This window comes from Rhincodon typus, chromosome 4 (assembly GCF_021869965.1).
Source record: "Rhincodon typus isolate 14 chromosome 4, sRhiTyp1.1, whole genome shotgun sequence".
In the NCBI taxonomy this organism is placed as follows: domain Eukaryota; kingdom Metazoa; phylum Chordata; class Chondrichthyes; order Orectolobiformes; family Rhincodontidae; genus Rhincodon; species Rhincodon typus.
Window position 1 is genome coordinate 105,275,493 of NC_063335.1, and position 22,170 is coordinate 105,297,662.

The 22,170-nt window shown below is 37.9% G+C and overlaps 1 protein-coding gene across 8 annotated transcripts in view; it reads left to right on the plus strand.

Annotated features, from left to right (window-relative positions):
* The window catches only part of LOC109938462 (protein argonaute-2), a 49,719-nt gene that overhangs the window by 21,961 nt on the left and 5,588 nt on the right, over window positions 1-22,170 (plus strand). The window contains exons 12-17 of one of the 8 annotated variants that reach the window (XR_007261855.1): window positions 2,864-2,998; window positions 4,677-4,778; window positions 7,913-8,112; window positions 11,710-11,966; window positions 12,727-12,876; window positions 18,566-19,282. Coding sequence is in view for 1 of the 8 variants with exons in the window: in XM_048595441.1 (XP_048451398.1) it covers window positions 2,864-2,998; window positions 4,677-4,778; window positions 7,913-8,112; window positions 11,710-11,818 (546 nt within the window). In the remaining 7 variants the exon portion in view is untranslated. Of the gene's footprint in view, window positions 1-2,863; window positions 2,999-4,676; window positions 4,779-7,912; window positions 8,113-11,709; window positions 19,283-22,170 lie in introns of those variants that run through there. The other 7 variants (XR_007261853.1, XR_007261856.1, XR_007261850.1 and 4 more) reach the window with 7 other exon arrangements.

Here is a 22,170-nt window from a genome sequence, read left to right on the forward strand (position 1 = left end):
GCTCTACGCCTTGTTATCCCACTTGTTATTGACCCTTTGGCTAAGGGGAACAGCTGCTTTCTATTCACTCTCATAATTTTATATGCCTGTATCAAGTTACCCTTTCAACCTTCTCTGCTCTGAAGAAAACAACTTGAGCTATACTGTCACTATCTCTTCATAGCTGAATTCCTCTATCCCAGATGATATCCTGGTGAATCTCCTCTGCACCCCTTCCAATTGCATTCTTCCTATAGCGTGGTGACTAGAACCACGCACAGTATTCCAACTATGTCCTAACCAAATTTTGGTACAGCTTCAACATCACTTTCCTGCTTTCATTTTTTTTTGCTTCGACTGACAAAGGCAAGTGCCTTGTATGCTGCCTTAACTACTTTATTAATCTCTCCTGCCATCTTCAGGGAACTGTGGACCAGCACCTCCAAAATCCCTCTTCTTCTGAGCTACCTAGTGTCTTGCCATTCATTGAGTACTCCCTTGTCTTATTTCTTCCAAAGTGCATCATCTCACACTTCTCATGGTTAAATTCCATCTGCCACTGATCTGCCTATCTGACTAATCTGTCTCCTGTCGCTAAGCCAATTTTGGATCCAGTTTTCCCAGTTGCCCTAGATCCCATTAACTTTTAACTATTTATCAGTTTCCCATAGGGACCTTGTCAAAGGCCATATTGAAATCCATATAAATTACATCAACCACCCTACCATCATCTACATACTTGGTCATCACCTCAGAAAATTTACCTAGATTTGTTAGACATGACCTCCACTGACAAAGCCATGCTGACTATCCCTGATCAAACCTTCCTTCTCACTAATTGGGGTGCACTTTTAATGTGAAAGGTTTACAGAGGATTTGAGGAAAATTTTCTCCTTCACTATTTTCTCCAATAGTTTGCCTACCACTGATGTGAGACTCACTGGTCTCCCTGGTCTATGTCTACCACCCTTGGATATGGAATGTCATTAACTGACCTTCAGTCCAGTGGCCCCTACCTTGTGGCCTGAGACAGTTTGAAAATCTGGGTTAGGGCCCCATTATTTCCTCCCTCGTCTCCTGCCGTAAGTCTGCTCGAACCTCCAGTACCTTCCTGCTTTTTGTATCAAATCTGATGAAGAACTCCCCAGTCCATCTTGAATTGTCTACTTACAACCTCCTTGTCCAGACTCTACACTGCCCTCCGACATCATGCACAGATTGTTCATTTGTCCTTAATGGGCCCTGTCTGGTTCTTCTACTCCCCTTGATATACTTGTAGACTGTTGGGATTCTCCCTAATCTTGCCTGCCTGTCTTTCTCCATGCCTCCTCTTTGATCTCCTAATTGCTTTCTTGAGTTTCTGTTTTAATAAAATCTGCCTTATCCCCAATCCAAAACCCTTTTTTTGCCGACCCATCTTTCTCCTTTCCAATGGTGTTTGTGGCCATTACCACTAAAATGTTCCCCCACTGTCACCTCGCGCACTGCCTAGTGTTGTTCCTCAGAATTGGGTTCAGCTCTGCACCGTCCCTTGAAGAACCATATACATGTTGTTATAAAAAGTTCTCCTATATACACTTTAAGAAATCTGTCTCTCTAAACCTTTTATGCCACAATTATCCTAATTAATATTAATAATTCCACCTCCACTTTACACGTCAAATGTTTCACTTCTTTAAATTTACTGTTTTCTGTTAACTTGCACTTGGCACCAGTAATACACACGTGAGGGTTCTACGTCTGTGGGAAATAAAAAGGAAAGGGAAAGGGAGTGACCTTGTTATAGTGGATAATTGACCTCTCTTTTCAGGATCCCTCTTCAATTTCTTCCTATCTCATTTGTTCCAACGTGAAGTATAACTTCCGCTTTAAGTGTTAGGTGATGGGCTCTATAGATCCGAGAGGTGTTGCCAAAGAAGCTATTGCAAGTTCCTGTAAGTAGGTGGTTCAGACTGCAACCGCACTTTGTCGACGGTGGACGGAATGTATATTTGAACGAGTAGATGAGGTGCTGATCAAGTAAACTATTTTGAATTAGACAGTGTTGACCTCAGATTTGTATTCATGCATCAACCCCATTGGTGACATGTGCCTTTTATGTAGCAGAGACACTTTAGTAGATTGCGAGGAGCCAACCTACAAAGTATATCCAGCCTCTTAATTGTCTACGCAGTTTCTCTGGTTATGTTTCTGGTGACCAGTCTCCAGCATGTCAATTGTGGTATACATGGTGATATATGCCATGGGTGTTAGGCTGTCTTTGAGATTTCTGTGCACTTTTCACTGGTTTTCAATATTATTTGTCACAAATAGATGTGATCAAAAGACAAAATGGAACTTCAGAAACTGAAGAAAAATGGAACGAAAGTGAACACAAGGCAGAAAATGTGGAAAAAATCAATTAAATTTAGTAGTTATTCTTTGATTCACAGCAGTGTAAACACAATTTCTGTGTGTAAAATATAAAATTTATGAAGATTCCTTTAATGGAGCTTTTTCTCTTGGAATGTTGAACCAGATAATTGAAGTCCCATAAATCAAATCAAACTGTTTATGTTGGTGATTAACTTCTAAGTAGACTTGATGCAGAGAGCGGTTTTCCAAACTATTGTAAAATCGAATATGCTTGAAACATTTCTAGCTTAAACAGAATTAGATTGGTTGTCATTAGAAAATTGTTGAATTTGAAATGAGTAACAATTGGTGGCATCATCCACATTATAGTCTTGCTTATTTCAATTTTATACTTGGATTTTGCTTTTGTTTTCAAAAGAAAGTATTTGCATTTGTTTTTGTCTGAGTGTCCTGTATCGATGTGTTCAGTTTCAAAGTTTTTTGCAGTTTTTCCAAATAAGCCTAATGTGATTGTGCACCACTTCCATAGGTGCTCCATCATGAGTTGCTGGCTATTCGAGAGGCATGTATTAAGCTAGAAAAGGATTACCAACCTGGCATTACTTTTATTGTGGTTCAAAAACGGCATCACACCAGACTTTTCTGTACTGACAAGAATGAAAGGGTAAGAGATTTGTAGTTTTCTTACTTCGGAGTGTTTGTTTTAATATCTTAATGTGAATTGGCTTCATGGTACTACGCAGTAATGAAAAAGAAAATATCCAGCAATGTTCTGAACTGACTTTACTCTGGTTTGCTATCTGCTTTTTTTAAAGCAACATATATTGCTTCATAACTACCTTGATAATCATAAGCGTCTGCTTTAAATCAAGTTTTTTTGTGTTTTCTCACTTTTGGGATAATTTGGTCACTGTAATCCAAATATCTGAATTAGCCTTAAATTATATATAGTTGGCAGAAAATAACATGGTGGCGTGTCATGTATCTAAAATAATAACCAAAAACTAGAGAAACTCCGATCTAGCACCATCGTTGGATAGAGAAACAAGGAATTAATGTTTTGAATCTAAAGTTGTGGAGGGGAAATTTCCAGAGGAAATGAGGTTAGTGACAATCCTAGGATCAACAACTTGATGGGGTCGGGATCTGGGGGTGAGGGGGCTATAGTTGATGCTCAACTGCTGCAAGGTAGAGCTTGGCATGTCCAACAAAAGCAGCACTACTCTTATCAGAAGGTTTTATAATGTCGAGGTTAGACCTGAAAAAATGAAGTGGTGGAAGTTAAGGTGAGGAGAACAGAGAAATGAAGATGACTGACACCAAGTAGATAGTTCTTAATGAAGAAATTTAGTTCTGGCAAGAGTCTAGAGCGACGGGGCCAGGTGGAGAGGGTGATTGGAAGTGGGTGAAAAGGGTCCAAATGGTAGGAAGAGGATTCCTGTGCAAAGAAATAGGCACAGAGCTGAAGGTGAGAGACGAAGAAATCAGGACCATATATTCCCTGTGAATCATTGAGATGGGGCATAAAGGGATAAAATTAAGTCCTTTCCTGAACACGGATCAGTCAGTATCAGAGAGATAGGTCAGTTGGTATAGCAATTAAATGACAAGAACTGGATTTAGTAGAAAGTTTGGAGTTAGAGGGGAAGGGGATTGGGGAGTATGGAGGGGGGATTCCATAGGGGCATTGGCACATTGTCCTTGCTAAGTTTGATTGAGATGATAACGTTATCAATACTGGATTTTCAGGCGTGAGATCTCAAATGCAGTAAAAATAAAACTAGAAATCTCAGTTTCCGTCACTTTTTTTAATAGTATTTAATTGAAAGGGCTGCCTCTGAGAGCCTGTGATGAGAAGAGTTAGATTTTTTTCACCTTTCTAAAATCTAAATTTTAATGCAGATAATGGTGAGTAATTTACATTTCAATATGGTCTTAAATGTATACTGAATGAAATTGTTGCGCTTGTGACAGGCTGTGAAGTTTAACTGGACCGTATCACAAAGGTATGCGTTAGCACTTCTCTGTATGGCACAAACATCATTCAAAAATTCAGCAAGACTTTCCCCAGAGTCTTGGAGACCTGTGACCTTTTATTAAGTATCGCAGTAATATTCATTTAACAGAAGGGGCAATGTAATCCTTGGTGGTCTGTAGAAAGAAGGAATGGTATCCCAGTCATTTGATCTTGTATGCTCAATCCATAGAATTCTCAGGAAAAGAAAGAAGTTGTGTAGGAATAGTTTAAATTCAAGTTTGTAAACTATCATTGGGCTTGGCTTTTTCCATTGTACCCTGTGCTGATTTGTATAAATCACTCAAATTTTGCTTTTTCTTTATAGGTTGGTAAAAGTGGCAATATTCCAGCAGGCACAACGGTGGATACAAAAATAACACACCCATCAGAATTTGACTTTTACCTGTGCAGCCATGCTGGCATTCAGGTGGGTTTTTAAAACAAAACCCAAAGGTAATTACCTAACAATCAGGTTTTGTTACCTGCAAACTTCAGTACGCTCCTAGCTCACTACTACTTACATTCTGTAAACTTGAAGTGATCCAAAATTCTGCCCGTGTCTAAACACAGTCAAACTTCCATTCATTTTTCACTCCTCTGCTTAAAGACTTGCATTTTGATCTGAAAACATTCATTTTCCTTCTGTTCCTTGTGTGCCTTATGCAAGTATTTGTTTGTTTGCTTTTCTGCAACCCTGTAAGATACTGTACCATGTTACCAAGTGCTGCATCAATCCTATTTTGGAAAAACAAACATTTTGCACTTCTCAATCATCTTTAATATGAAAAAAAAACAAGGTGCAAAAACAATGCTGAGCCAAAGGGGAAAATATTGGGTGGACTTAAAAGCTTGATCAAGATGATTTTAAAGGTGGTGGTCATGGCAGCTGGAGAGCTGGTTTAAGTAGGGAATACTGACATATGAGGTTGTCATGACTTCCACTTATTAGACAAAGGGAGTGAGGAATGCATCGTGCGCCAAAGTTGAAGGAAATGGAATTGATGCAATTGTAAGTTTGGAGAAATTTGGCTGGCGAGGCAAAACCAGGAAGGAATTTAAACACACAGGAACTTTTAGGTTTTTGGGGGGCTAATTTAGGATAACGAGGGTCGAATTGATGGGTAATTGTTACCCATTTTCTATGGTATACCAGCGTTTTGGATAAATTGAGGTTTAGAGCATTTGGAGTAGAAGGCTGATCAGAGGAGGTGTGGGAAAGTCCGTATAGCTGAATGTTTCCGTAGTGAATGGGCTATGACAGGTAGTGAACAGTGATGTGCAGCTGGGAGTAGACAGTCTTAGTGTGGTATGATCCCAACTGATGGTAATACTGTATAAATCAGATCCCAGAATGAAACTTGGCTTGCTGGGCCTTATTTGTAAATTTTGTAATTAGTTTACATGGTGGTTGCTCAATGAAGCATATTCACATGATGCTGCAGATGTTCTTTTTCAGTAGAACCTAACTTTATTGCAGTAAAGAAGAGGAAAACCCAGCTAGATATGTAAATTATGGTTAGAAAGATTTTTAACACAAACATTAATACAAAAATTCAACCTGTTTTCCAGCACTACCTTGTCACAGAGACTCAATCCTAGAGAAATACTACTACTTTTCCAGCTTTTAAATACTTGTTTAGTTGAAGCTTTCCAGTTTCTTTCTCTTTGAGACTGTTTTTACAATTACTTTGCAAGTCTGTTGGCACAACCTTTCACATTTGTGATGGCCTAAACTTTCTCAGTTCTAACAACTTGAAGATTTTTTTTTCAATCCTTCCTGTCTTGGAAGCTTCAGGTTAGAAGCCACTTCTGAGATGACTGGTTCCCCTGAATTGAAATGTGAAACTGTTCTGTTAGGAGAAAAACTGTTCACTTCTGAACTAACTTTGAACCTTCTATCCTGAAGTCAAAACTAAAATAATGGCCTTAATATGTTTACTCTGCCTATCATAAACCCAGCATTATAAATATCTGATCCTTTAACACAATGGGGGTTCCCCCAGGCATATGCAGTCAAATGTTGTCTTGTAACTGTTCAGTTTGGAACAGTGATCTAAATGTGTTTTCTGACCTTTCATAAAAAAAATTGAATTGTCCAAAATTTGTCTACCTCTATTTTTTTAGTCCAATTCCCAAAAATGCTTACCACAAGTTCTGAAGAAGGTTAGATCTTTAGAAGCTTCACTTGAAGTTAACTAAGAGGCTGTGGATTCAAAATATTCAAACAGTTTGATCTACCTTGAAACGGTGGCAGGAAGGGAAATAGAATATGTGACAAAGAATGGACCAAATTTTCCTTAATGAAGAGAAATGAAACAGAGTTAAATTTCTAGCTTTGACTACCCAGTTTATTTTGTGCATTACTTTTATGGGAAGAGGATATCGCTGGCATAGCCAGCATTTGTTGCCTATCCTGAAATGTCCTTGAACTGACTTACTAGGCAATTTCGGAGGAAAGTTACAAGTCAATCACATTGCTGTGGATCTGGAGTCATGTATAGGCCATGGCAGATTTCCTTCTCTGAAAGAGATTGGTAAACCAAAGGAGTCTTTATGATAATTGTTAATAGCTTTATGGTTGCTATAATAGAGTGTCATTCTGTATTCCAGATTTTATTAATTTAGTTTTAATTACACCAGCAGCCCTGGTAGGACCTGAACATGATTCCCCCAAGTGTTAGCCTCGACCTCTGGATTACTAGTCCAGTGACATTACTGTTTATGCTATTGACTCTGGCTCAATGCATCATTAAGGTGGTGTAATATTGCGTAGAAAATATTAATCAAGAAGATCTCTGTGGACTTCAGACATCAAGCTAGTTTGAGTACATTAGCTGATTGACAGCAACAGTGTTTCAAGAGTATAAGTAACCAACCAATCTCTTCAGTGATATTTGTTGAGCAGAAATGTTGGTCAGGACACCACGAAAAAACTCCAATCTTCAGATTATAGATCTTTAACATCAACCTGAACAGGCAATTTGATTTAAAGAGTGCTTTGATTCCTAGAGTGTAACGGCAGTAGAGTCTTGGATGTCAAAAGTAGCTCTTGAAGGACTGCAAAGAAATTTTTGAGAGTTTTGAACAGATAATGAGAAAACTAACCAATTGCTCAACTCGTCCAATTTTAAATTTGTGCATGGTTAGACTAGTCACTGAAAGCCTTCAATAATATTTTACAGGCCTTGATCCAACCTGTTTTGAATTTGCAAATGAAGACAGATGTATAATTCTATCCCAATATTTTGTCCATCTACCAAAGATCGACCGCTATAAATGTGTCAATGATGCTATTTAATTCATTTAATTCGTGCACAAAAGCATGCAATCAATCCATTTTTCCATCTTTTGAAGACATTGATAAAACAGCATTATCATCAGAATCCCAAATTTAAGTGACGTTTCAGAATAGGTGCTAGTGTAATAATCTAGTTAGGATTCCAGCATAATAGGTAAGATAATGCATCGGCGGGTTGTTTTCTAACCGTAGTATTTCTGCATTACTTAAATAAGCAATTGAATATAATTATAAATGAGTTAATAATTAATTGTATTTTCTAGGGGACAAGCAGACCATCTCACTACCATGTGCTTTGGGATGATAATCGCTTCAACGCAGATGAACTTCAGATCCTCACGTATCAACTTTGCCACACATATGTCCGATGTACGCGGTCGGTATCCATCCCAGCTCCAGCCTATTATGCTCATTTGGTAGCTTTCCGTGCCAGATACCATTTGGTGGACAAGGAGCATGACAGGTATGATACCCTTTTGAGACTTTGACTGTTTTGTTTCATCTGTAAATTTTGCGCTGCAGAAACAGATCTGTTAGTGTTGAGGGTCTGAACTACAAAGAAAGGCTGATAAAACGTTAATGTGCTTGCCATGGAACAATATCTCTGAGAAGTTAATCCAGAGACCCAGGCAATGTTCTGGGGACCTGGTTTCAAATCCCACCATGACAAATGGTGGAATTTGAATGCAATAAAAATCTGGAATTAACAGTCTAATGATGACCGTGAATCCATTTCCAATTATCAGAAAAACCCATCTGGTTCACTAATGTTCTTTAGGGAAGGTGGCAGCCATCCTTACCTGGTCTAGCCTAGATGTGACTCCAGACCCACAGCAATGTTGTTGACTCTTAACTGCCCTGTGGGCAATTAGGGATGGGCAATAAATGCTGGCCTAGCCAGTGATGTCCACACTCTCATGAATGAATTAAAAAGGGACTTTATAGAGTACACAAAATAGTGTCATGAATGGAACTGATAAATGTGGAATATCACCAGATTAAACTAGGACAATGTGACAGAGATTCTGACCATCGCTACATCCCTTGCTGTCAACATCCTGGGGCTTATCATTGACCAGATAATAAATTGGACCAGCCATTTGAATTCTGTGGTTACAGGAACACATCAGAAGCTATAAATTCTGCGGTGAGTAACTCCCCTCATGTCTCCCAAAGCCTGCCCACCATCTACAAGGTACACTTCAGGAGTGCAATGCAATGCTGTGAATTTGCTCCATAGGAATGCAGCTCCAGGATAAAGCAGCCCACTTGGTCGGCACCCTATCCACCACCTGCAACGTTCACTTCCTTCACTGCAGTGAATGCACAGTAGAGCAGTGTTCACTATCTCTACGATGGGTGATAATTCACCAAGGCTCCGTCCACAGTTGCTTCCAAGCCTGTGGCCTCTACCACCTAGAAGTCCAAAAGCAGAAGATGCATAGGAAAACCACCACTTGTACCTTGTTCTCCATACCAAAACAACCATCCTGACTTTCAGTTGTGTCACAATTCTTCCACTGTCACTATGTCACAATCCTGGATCTCTGTTTCTAACAACGCTGGGAACTGAAGCGATCTAAGAAACGTACCACCACTTTCTCCAGGGAAACTACAGATGGGCAACACTCCTGTCTCAGGAACAAATTTTTTTTAAAAAGCTTTAAACTGTTTAAATTTGGGATGAGTCTGAAGAGGTTCTTCAGAGTATTTAACACTTGGACGAAAGCAAAACTTAAGATGTGCTGGAAGACTGAAATAAAAACAGAAAATGCTGAAAATACTCAGTAAGTCTAGCAGCATACGTAGAGAAATACAGTTGACACTTCAGGCCTATAACCTTTCATCATGGAAATGACAGTCAGTAGAGGTTGAAAAAGTCCTGCAGTGCCTTTCTTGGGTGAACTATCATGGACCCACAGAAATGTGAATAAAGATGGTTCAACAAAGGTGATGCCTGAACTGGTAGTTAATGGTCAGGAGAAACTGAACTGGCTGGACCTCTGTTTTCTACAATCGAGAAAGGTAACTCAGGGCTTGGGAGGGCTTTGAATTAGAAAGGGGTTCAAATAGGGAAGGTGCATCCACTTAGGGGCAACAAATACAAAATAGTCACTAACAATCCATTTTGAGAAACCTCTTCATCTAGCAAGTGATGGGAATGTGCAACTCAACCACAGAATTTAGTTTAGGAGAATCATTTAGATTCATTTAAGAAGAAGCTAGGTAAATACAGGAAGGAGGAAGGAAGAGAAGAACCACACCTTCGTGGCAGTGCATTCCATTACCCAACAACTTGCTGAGTGAAAAAGTATTCCCTCATTTCACCCTTGCTTCTTTTGCAGATCACTTAAATCCATGCTTTTTTGTTCTTGCTCCTTTTTATGAGAGGGAACAGTTTCTCCCTTTCTACTGTATCCAACCTGCACATGATTTTAAAAACCATCTTTCAAATCTCCTTTTAGCCGCCTTCCTTCAAAGAGAACAGTCTCAACTTCTTCAGTCTGTCCCTGTCACTGAAGTTCCTCATCCCTGGAGCTATTCTTGTAATTCACTTCTGCACCCTGCAATGAGTTCACATCCTATCTGTAATGTGGCGTGCACAACTCCACACAGTATTCCTGCTGAGGTGAAACAAATGTCTTATGCAAGTTCAACATCATCTCCTTGCTCTTGTACTCTATGCCTCTATTAATAAAACAAAGGATAATATATGCTTTACTTCCTGCTCTCTCTACCTGTCCAGCCACTTCCAGTGATCTGTACATTCCAGGTCCCTCTGCTGCCGTATCGTCCCCTTAGAATTGTGTCTTCTAATATTCTTCCTATCAAAATGCACCACTTCACACTTCTCTGCATTGAAATCTATCTGTTATTTATCTGCCTACTCCACCAGCTTGTCTGTGTGCTTCTACAGTTTACACAGTCCTGTTCACTGTTTTCACTGCTTCCAGGTTTTGTCATATGTGAACTTTGAAGCTATTCCTGACACACCAAGATCTAGATCATTAACATATATCAGGAAAAGTGTTGTCTAAATACTGATCCTGAGGGAACTCCACTACCAGTCTTCTGGCCCAAAAAATGTTTCCTATCACATAGCCAGTTTTGTATCCAAGTTGCTACTGACCCATTTATTCCATGACATACAACTTCCCTCTAGTTTGTTGTGTGGCATTGTATCAAATGCCTTCTAAAAATCTATGCACATCACATCAACAGCATCACTCTTATCAAGCCTTCTGTTACCTCTTCAAAATACACCAAGTTAGTTACACGAGTTCCCTTTTAGAAATCCATGCTGTTCCAAATCAACCCACCTTTTTCCATGTAACAACAAATGCTATCCTGAATAATTGTTTCTAAAAACTTCCCATCTCTGAAATTAAACTGGTCTGTAATTACTGGGCTTGTGCTGACACCCCTTTCTTGAACAAGCCATGTTTGTGGTTCTCCAGTCTTATTGCATCGCCCCCAAGTCTAGGGAAGACTGAAAGATTGTGGTCAGTATACCTGCAAATTCCACTTTCACTTACTTCATGATTCTTGATGCATCTCATCTGGTCCTTGGTGCCTTGTTAACTTTAAGTATCTACAGTCTATCTGACACTTCTGCCTTATCAATTTTAAATCTTTCTGTGAGTTCCCTCTTCTGTCACCCTGACCTGAGTTGCATTTCTGTCTTTGGTAAAGAGACCTCAGCTATTTCACCTGACTCCTGGTACAAATCCCCTTTTTTGGTCCCTGCTCCTCCTCTTACCATCAAATGATGGTTGATAATAAATCCAGAAATGAATTCAGAAGGTTTGTTTTGTACCCAGACAGCAGTTAGAATACAAAACTTACTACCAAATGTAATTGTCATAAATAGCATTGAAACAATAAGATGGGAAGCTGGAAAAATACATGAGGCCAAAACAAATACAAAGTTATACTCGATGGGGTTTGATGAAGTAAGGTGGCAGACTTGTCTGTTGCATAAACTAGTTTTGCTGTAAATTTTATGTAGTGCATTAGACTGACAAGTTAAACTAATCTTGCTCTTTTCTATCCTTTTCAGCGCTGAAGGGAGTCACACATCTGGCCAGAGTAATGGCCGGGATCAGCAGGCTTTGGCTAAAGCTGTACAGGTTCACCAGGACACTCTGCGCACTATGTATTTTGCTTGACAGGTGTCCTAAGTTGGGATTTCTGAACAGAGCTGGGCTAAGACCAGACCGGCTGCATTTTCCAGGCAGTGTAGTGACGAACGAGCAGTTAATGTGTTTCTGTTGCTGTGTACATTGCAATACCTTGCAGGCCTCTTTCAACTATGAGGTAAAATGTGACCTGCCTGTCAATGTGTGAGTCAAATTACCTGTAAATCTTTTCTTGAACAGCAAAAACAGGAAATATTAGGAGGCTTGTAATAGATGTCTTGATATATAGTCACGAATCAAAGTTAAATAACTGCAACCTAATCTTGTTAGTTAAAACTAGACTGGAGACTGTTGTGGATAGAATAAGAAAGTATGTATTTGGTGGAAACATTATAATATGCAACAGCAGCATATTTAATGGAGGTTGCTTAGGACTGCAAAATTTGGAAAAATTTTAAGGATGGTGAGAGTCTTTAAAGACGTAGTAATCCCGACTGTTGGCTTCAAATGGCAGAATTTTGAAACTTGGAATTGAACATCAACAGCATTCCTCTTATTATATCTGGAGTTTTATCCAGTGAATTCAGTGAAGACTACTGTAATACAGTACTGTGAAGCACAGCCATCTTGTGAGTGGGTAAGGGGAAAAAGTCTTTTAACACTGAAAGTAAGTTTATGAAGAACTAGTGCTTTTCCTTTTTGTGCAGGCAATATATTGTATTGGTTTGACTTTCTCAGCAGTTCTGAGATGTCATCTATGACTATTAACAGAAGGAATGCAGTCTCTTTTTAAGATGTATTTAGTAGAAAATATTGGTGTGTGTGTTTGGAACAATTAATCTTTGGAGACAATCTATAAAACATAACAAGAACAGATGGGCACTACTATTTTATATATTGAGCTCTTAATATTTTTGTAAGATGCTGCAATTGTTTAGTTCTCAGATCTCCGTACGATACACCAGTGATTCAAAAGTGACATTTTTATGCTGTGGTTATCTGGTCGGCCACTGCTGTGGCTTGGCGTCATGTCGGATATAAGGATTGCCATGACCATCACTTCACCAATTTGAATTCAGTTATTACAGGTCAGTCAGATGAGAACTATCAAAATTGAAACTTTTTAGCATGAAGTAAATTTTAACTACCTCGTGGTTATTCTCGTGCAGCAAAAACAGAATGAGCACATGCCACTGTTATGTTGGCAAAGCAGTTCAAAGATGGTGCTAGGTTTTTGCCACGAGGCAAGCATTTTTGTAATGGTAGTCATCTAATTGATGTAAACTGATCCCTGGATTAAAATCCATCCTGAGATTGAAGCCAAACCTTTTTATGATTATCTACAACACCTTTTCAATGGCCTATATGCACTTGTGACTCAAAGCATTGTATAAAGTATCCAGTTTTATATACCTCAACCCTTCAAATGTTCAAATCTATTGGAAGGCATAACCAGCATTAACTTCAGTGTTAACAACTTACATATGTGGCCATGAATATAAACCACATTTTACATAGATATTTAGGATACAACTTCTGCTTTCGACGTTATGTGACAAACATCATATAGATACAGGCAAGTCTGTTCAGAAGTGTTTGATAAACTGCTTTCAACTATTTCTGTATTTGGCTACATGGTACATTTGTATACAAGGATGGCGATAATGCTGCAAATTGTGTTACAAAAATGGGCATATTTTGCCAAACAAGTTCAACATTTTTAAAAAAACCTTTTATTTATGAAATGTCTACTGAAAAATTGATGAGCAATGCTTCTTAAAAAAAAAAAAAAAAAAAAAATATGCAAGTTACATGTTCTCCTAATGCTTCTTCTGGAATCCTGTAATTTTTTTTCCACTTATAATTTTAAAACTGTTTGAGGAATGGATGTAGCAAAGGACACAGTAAGTGTATCAATTTTCAGTACTGAAATAGTTCTGTTGAGACTTCTAAATAGTTGTGAAAAATCTGTAGAAGTGGAGTAATGTCTTTGCCACATTCATTAGTTACAACACTAAGACCATTCAATTTTTCAACTTGGGATACCCAAGTTCAAGCCTGAGTCTCAACTGACCTAACTATTTAGGTTTCCTGCATAGTGAAGGCTGATAAAAGAAAGGGGACTCTTTTCAGAAAGATTGAGTATAGCTAACTGGTTCATTGGCCAAAAAACATGCATTACTGTCCATGAAAATCCCCATGGTGGACTGCAGTGTAACTTCAAATATGCAGGGCTACCAATCTGGCAATTAAAATAAGTGACAATATAGTAAGTAGTAACAGCATGATGAATACTCAGGGTTTTAAAGACTGCACTTCTTTAACAATGGGGAAGTATTATGTCAGAATTAGGGAGGATATTTATAAAATGTTAATCATGGAAATAAGGGATTATTTCACTGGAATTGAGATGGGTGTGAGGTGATGTTAGAACTTTTAACCCCTTTTAAGCATACTAAAATCAGCATGATAATTTGATGAAGCAGTAGTTGACATTCATTTAATTTTGTTTTTAAGTGGATGATTGAACTTCAAATTTATAGGCTAGACAGAAGCTCTGAACCAAAGGTTTATCTTATTTGAGCTGCTCTGTTTATTGATTGAGTTCAAGGAAAAGTTTTATTGAAAAATCTTCAATAAAAATGTTCCGTTGTATTTCAAATTGTTTCATCCCATCTAATGGGAGGCACAACAACTCAGTGGTTAGCACTGCTGCCTCACCACCAGGGACCTGAGTTCGATTCCACCTTCTGGTGACTGTTTGTGTGGAGTTTGCACGTTCTCCCTGTGTCTGTGTAGATTTCCTCCGGGTGCTCCAGTTTTCTCCCACAGTCCAAAGATGTGCAGGTTAGGTGGATTGGCCATGCCAAATTGCCCGTCGTGTCCAAGGATGTGCAATCTAGGTGGGTTAGCCGTGGGAAATGCAGGGTTACAGGGATGGGGTAGGGCGTGGGTCTGGGTGGGATTTTCTTTGGAGGGTTGGTGTGGATTGTTGGGCCAGATGGTCAGCTTCCACATTTTAGTGATTCTATGATTCTATCTGTTCTGCTTTCTTTTGACACATTGACTAATGCACTTATTTGATAACATCTAGCATCAAACTCAGCTTGGGCAGCTTTAGAAATTATGTAGCCATAAATAGTTATACATAGCCATAAATCATTATTTCTTTGAGTTTTTTTTGTCATTGCCTACAGTTGGATGAGTAGGTTGGGCTGTTTATTTAGAACTGGACAATCCTTAGATACGTATCTCTGTTCCACTTTTTGGGGCAGATTTGGTTATTAAAGTGTCCTTAGCTATTAAGCAATCTCTAACCAGCACTACAAAAAGTTTACGTCTTGCTTCAAAGTTATGGGTGCTACTGTGAACTGGCCCCTGTATTCTCTGTTCTTGTGCTATACATTGACAGTCATAACGACATTAAATTCGAGACAAAGAATAACAATAAAGTGCTGTGATCAATGGATTGCAGCAGCTCTTGTGAAAATTTATTGCAGTCACTGCCATTTGAGAAATAATTGGTGCTGCAATTGGCTGATTAAATCTGCCTTATAAGTTACTGCCATTGGTGGCCAACATTCAACTGGGATAATTATTCTGATAATCTGTAAAAACAAAATTGTAGAGAAGCAGCTAGAGCGTAAAACAGCGTAGTATTTTAAACATGTAGCAGAATTCACCATGGGAATTTAAAAAACCATTAGTGTTTTATTGTAAATGTATTTGTGCATAATTGAGAAATATTAATGCTTGTAAATAATTTTGTAAACTTCAATGTAAACAACCCAGTAAACTGAAAGACTAATGACAAAGTTAAAAGATGATATCAGTTCATTACAGAATTTTCTTTTGTATTTGTTTCTTGTAAGATGCTTGCCATCTCTTGGCTGTGACAGTTGAGAAACATGGCGACCTCTGGGGTAAATTAAGTGAGCACCTGGAAGTTAGCGAGGTTACTATCTTCATAAACGTTACATACTGTCTGTCTTTTGAGAGTCTTTATACTAAGGACAATATCCAGCCTATGTGGCCTTCTTTCAAAAAAAAAAATCATCTTTTCTCAAAATTTGAGCCTAACAGAATGTCCATGTTTGTTTTGTAAAAATATCTTTATAAATTGCAATACATAGCTTCAGTAGCTCCACTGCATGTCGTAATTGTAATTTCAAACACTGATCAATCAATGTGTAAACCATACTTACAGTGCACTTTCCACAAGCCTTTGCATTAGTCCGAGAGGTGCTAAAAATAAGCTGGATCTTGTATGTGGTTGCAAGAGAATTTTTGTGCTTTATTTTTCCTAGTCGTATCCACCGAACTAATATGTACTAATATACTAGAAATACATAACAATGAATGTCAAGTTGATGTACCCTTATTTCATAAAATTTAAGTTATCTATAGCCAAAATCCACTGTCGACAATGAAGATATCCAAGGATGTTAGCAATAAAGGCCATTTTTGTATTTTCAAAGGTTTAAACTTTTATATTAACATATTGAAAAAGATGAAACTCTATGAAAAGTTGACAGCACCTAAATTATAAATGTGGAAGTTTGATTTTCATTTACCTGACCAATCTTATTTCTTGTGCTACGTGATGCTTCAGTGAAAAATTGTTTAACCCCTTACTTTCCAGTAGGGTAAATACAGACATTGAATATTGCTGAAAAGAGAGGCAAGTTGCCAAAACCTCATGTCATGTACTCATCAAGACAGATACTAACTGTCTATTTCAAATTATTGCAATTTATACCGCAGGAGGAAAGGGTGCTGATTGGTTGACTAATTGACTTGGATTAGTCAATGCATTGTCATTGAGAAAGCAACAGGGTGCTATATGCCTGCCAAGCTGCCAGGTAATTCAGAAAAGGTGCAAGACTTAAATGTAGTCGCTTTATATGCAGGTAACTGGAATATAATCAGTCAAGCTGATAATGTGTTTAATTTAAGATTGCTAAAAGTGACATATATCCATATGCAGGGTCTCTTTCTCTGCAAACAAAAGTCAATTTGCCAACCAACGTTTTTCTTGCATTTCTCTAAATAAGTATAGATGAAAAATTTCAGCAACATGTCTGTATTTTCAATAATAAAAGACAGATTCTTCTGAGCATTATCAGTGGAAATAAACTTAAGTCTTGATTTGGGATCATCCTAATTGCATAGTGTAATTTGGAGAAGGAATGGCAACAAATCATTTACAAAATGTAGAGAAATAAAGGATTCTATTTATAATCCTGGGACAAGTCTATTTGAAGATTCCAAGGCTATACTATGTAGAATGTATCCAGCCATATGTTATATTACTAATGTTAACACATGGTATGATGACATCATCTTTGACCTTGCTGCAATTTCTATTCTTTATAGTTGAATAATTTTGCATTGGGCTTTTGCTGGTTGTCATTTTGCTGGTAGTCTTGCAGATAGGTCTAGATCTTGTGCTTTCTGCTCTGTTCAGAATCATAGTGCTGCCAGTTTTATTTTTGGTTTGTGAGCCTAAGCATTGAGTTATTGATCTTTCATTTCCTCCTTAAAGCTTTAAAGTTCAAATGTTGATGCAAGATGAATCAGATGATGTAGTAGCAGAGTCATCATCTAAAACCTCCAATCTGTTGTTTAGAAAATATTTTTTAAAGAAAAAGTTTGAGCAGCCAAACCATGTTAAGCAGATTGTCCATAACATGTCACTGTACACTTAAAGAAGAAAAGCTAATGCAAAAGGCATATCTTCAATCAAGCTATCATGCAAAAAAAAAGATGCTTTGGAAATATCTGAAATTCAGAAATAAGCTGAAGAAGTGTGTCAACTGTCTTCTGTTTGCCTCTGATTAAAATGAACCTACCAAAACATTGGAAAACAAACTGTAAGGCCACTTAAGGAAGTGATGATGTTTCACAGACTGTTCTATTTGTTAAATGCTCACCTTAATTCTTGAAGTAAAGCTATAATTTGTGATATTTCATAGATTTATTACTTCTGTGAGGGAATGGAAAGTGAACTCAGTGCCAAGATGGCTGTGCAACATTATATACACTTTGACTGGCCCCCCTTTTATTACTTTGGCCTGTACTTCCATAGAAATGTGGATCAAATTTCTGTATTTAATGTTTGGTAAACTGCTTTAACATAAGTTATCATCATACTGCACAAGAAGGAGACAAAAGAAAATTTAAATTTTTCATCTGTTTTGAGGTCACCTTGACCTATTTCTTCTGCCTCCCAACCAGACAGGCCATTCCCAGCCAAACCTTCTTGCTGGCTGGTTGAGTGATTTGTATTTTTAAGTTTGAGGAAGAGGCACTGACAGCTGGGAGAAAACCTGGCTATTGTTTGCATTTTTCTTTTGTTTCCCAATCCTGACCTCTGCCCCTTAATCTGGACCTACCTCAATATATTAGTTGTTTGCTGCAACAGTGATGAAGAAATGGCATATTTCCCTGGTCCAAAAAATAAAGACCAAAATGAACATTTCAAAACGTAATCCTAGTTTTTTTAAAAAATTAATTTTAAAATGGTGCAAAGTTAGGCATACAGTTCTGTTTTCCTCTAAAGTTGATTATAGTGCTTTATTTTGTTCTTCGTGCCTTGTGTAATCATCCCATTGCATGTCAAAATCTGCTGGCGGGCTTAAATAGCAGTGTATGACTATATTGTACGTAAACTGCTTAAATGAACAAAATACGTTGAAAACTTAATATATTTTGAGAAATTGTAAAGCATCGTTATTTATGCTGCATAGAATGATCAGTATTGTTGCACTTTCTCAGCAGTCACTTATGCCATATGACGGCTGTTTGCAGAAAAAACTGCGGAAAACGAGGTGATCGGGACAATGGTTTTGAAGAGAGAAAAAAATGCTACTTGTAAATCCTTAAGACAAAAGAGGATTTAAAATATTTTCAAGTACCTCAAAAGCCTGACATATGCTGCATTGATAAAGTTTTGAGTATTCTTTGTTTTGCTTTTTTTTGTTTTGAATTGCACAAACTCATCTACCTTCTGTAACTACTGCATTTTAAGATGTTGGCTTGTTTCCTTTTTATGGGCACTGGTAAAATTGGGCACAAAGTGGACTTCCAGCAAATTTTTATTCATGCTTTCATGTTTTAATCTAGGGTGGTTTTGATCCTGAATGCAAATCGTTTTTTAAATCTTTTTAACCAGCACAAGTGAGGTTTGTTACCTAACCTAGTGTTTGTGGTCCATTTGCGCTTGAATGAGCAGTTTACACTCCTGTGGCAATGAGGATTTGCATTGCTTGCAGTTTGTTTTACTAATGCTGTGTAAATAGTTCCTGTAGGTTAAATTTGTCCATTCCTTTTTCAGTCAATATTTTTTAATGAGTTGAATAACTATGCTGTAAACTCTTGACAAAATATGATGTATGAGTATTATATATGAATTTGTGAATCTAAGATATCAATTTTTTTGACTAGCAGTATGGTATGATCATTTTCTTAACAAATAAACTTCTGTATCTTTAACTACTTGCCCACAAGTGATAAATTAGTTTCTTAGTTATACTCTCTTCTGTTTTCCCAGCCCTTATTTTCACTCAGTACTGCAACTATACAATCCCACCAAGAAAAATGCTGCATATCATGGATGAAGATGCTACAAACTCAGTTTTGAGTAAAATGAAAAATTACCCCTTTTCCTGAAGGAGCTCTGAAATCTAATTCATACTATACATTAGTTTCTGTTTTACATATGAAAATGTGCTCTAAAATGTAAATCCCTCCCCAAACATTCCTTATCCAGCCAACAGTGTGCCTTTAATTCGTGCTGAGGTTACCATGAATGGCCCTCCTCAACCTCTTCCCTCACCTGAGGCCCAGTGACCCTCTGCTTAAATCACCAAAAGTTGTGTCTATCTAATGAAAGAGCAGTTCTGTGGTTCCCTTTACGACTTTTTACATATCTTATGGGGTTTTTAATTTGGTGAAAAATGAAACTCTAATGCAATTCTTTTCATGGGTACGGTCCGCAGTGATTGAATGTTTGCATTTAGTCACTTTTCATTTATTAATTTCATTTATTAATCTGGAATAAAATTAAAAAGTGAATTAACCCAATTGCAGTAATGTAACTCCTGTTTGTCAAAACCTATCTGGTTCACTATTGTCCTTTTCAGGAGGTAATCCGGACCAACAGCAACGTGACCATCTCTTAATTGTTCTTTGGGCAGTTAAGGTTGGGCAATAAATGCTGGCCTAACCACCGACATCCAAGTGCCATGAACAAACTTAAAAGATCATAAATTCAGTCCATTTTCAAATAAATTTTGTTGTTTATAACGACAGTTACATAACATTTAAAGTGTTTAAATCAGCATTTTTGCAGAACAGGAATCGGCCATTTGGCCTGTGATATCTGCACCAGCTGTCTAATTAAGCAATTCTCCAAATGCCATTTTGCCACCTTCATGCCATTGATGTACATGTTCTTAGTTTTCAGATAATAATCTAATTCCCTCTTGAATTTCTTGATCGTAAGCACTCATTGCATGAAACAGGTTTTCCTCTTGTCTCTGCAGCTTCTTTTGGCAGTTACTTTAAATACGTGCCCTCTCATTGAAGATCTTTCTACCAATGTCAACAGTTTTCTTTTAGCTTATTTACACTGTCCAGACTATTTATGATTTTGAATACCTCAATCAAACTTCTCTATCTTCTCCAAGAAAACAGCCCCACTTTAAATAACAAGGAGGCCATTCAGCCTTTGAAGCCTGCTGTACCATCCAGAGTGATCATGGCTAATTTATCTCAACGTCATTTCCTGCACTATCCTTGATTTTTTTTAAAAGTAGAGATCTAGTTATCTCCGTCTTGAATGTATACAACAACTGAGCTTCTTAGAGCTCTGGGACAGACAATTTTAATGATACATCATAGTTTGAATAAAGACATTTTTCTAGCTCAGTTCAAAGTGGCTTGCTCCTTATTCTTGAGACTGTGTGGCCAGATACTAGACGCAGAAACAGAAGGAAACATCCTGTGTAAATCCTGTAGATTCCAGCAAAAAAAATTGTATATTTGAATGAGAGAGGTCATACCAGCACAGAAAACAGACCCTTTGGTCCAACCAGTCCATGCATGCTGAACATAATTCCAAACCAAACTAGTCCCACCTGCCTGCCCTTGGCCCATATCCCTCCAAACCTTTCCTATTCATGTACTTATCCAAATGTCTTTTAAACATTGTAATTGTACGTGCACCCACCACTTCCTCAGGAAGTTCATTCCACATGCGAACCACCCTCTATGTAAAAAATTTGCCTCTTATGTATTTTTTAAATCTCTCTCTCTCATTAAAAATGTGCCCCCTAGTCTTGAAATCCCCCATCCTCCAGAAAAGACAACTATCATTATCTATACCTCACTATTTGATAAATTCCTATCAGGTCGTCTATCAACCTCCCACACTCCAGTAAAAGAAAGACCGTCTATCTAGCCTTTCCTTATAACTCAGACCTTCCATACCCAGCAATATCCTGGTATATCTCTTCTGAACCTTCTCCAGCTTGATAATATCCTTCCTATAACTGGGTGACCAAAGCGGGACACGGTATTCCAGAAGAGACCTTATTAATGTCCTGTACAACCTCAACATGACTGCCCCGAACTCCTATATTCAAAAAACTGAGCAATGAAGGCAAGTGTGCCAAATGCCTTTTTAACCACCCTAGCGATATGTGACACAAACTTCAAAGAATTATGTACTTGCACCCCTCAATCCCTCTGTTCTACAACACGACCCAAGGACCTCCCATTAATTGTATAAGCCCTACCCTTGTTGTATGAAAATGCAATACCTCACACTTATCCAGATTGACCTCCATCTGCCATTTTTTTCAGCCCATTGACCCATTTGATCAAGGTCCCTCTGTAATCTTAGAAAACCTTCTTCACTGTCTATTATGCCGCCAATTTTGGTGTCATCCGCAAACTTACTAACCATGCCTTCTATATTCTCATCCAAATCAGTTATATAGACGACAAATGATCCTTAGGGAATACCACTGGCCACAAGTCTCTGGTCCAAAAAGCAACCTTCTATCAATACTCTGTCCCCTGTTGTATGCAAAATATGTATTCACCTGGCAAGTTCACACTGAATCCCATGTGACATAACTTTACTAACTAGTCTACCATATGGAACCTTGTCAAAGGCTTTACTAAAATCCAAATAAACAATGTCAACTGCACTGCCATCATCAATCTTTTTGGTAACTTCCTCAAAAAACACAATTTGTGAGACATGATTTTCTTCACACAAAACCATGCTGACTATCCCTAATCAATTTTTGACCCTCTAAATGTCCATAAACCCCATCTTTTATAATCACTTACAACAATTTACCTACAACCAT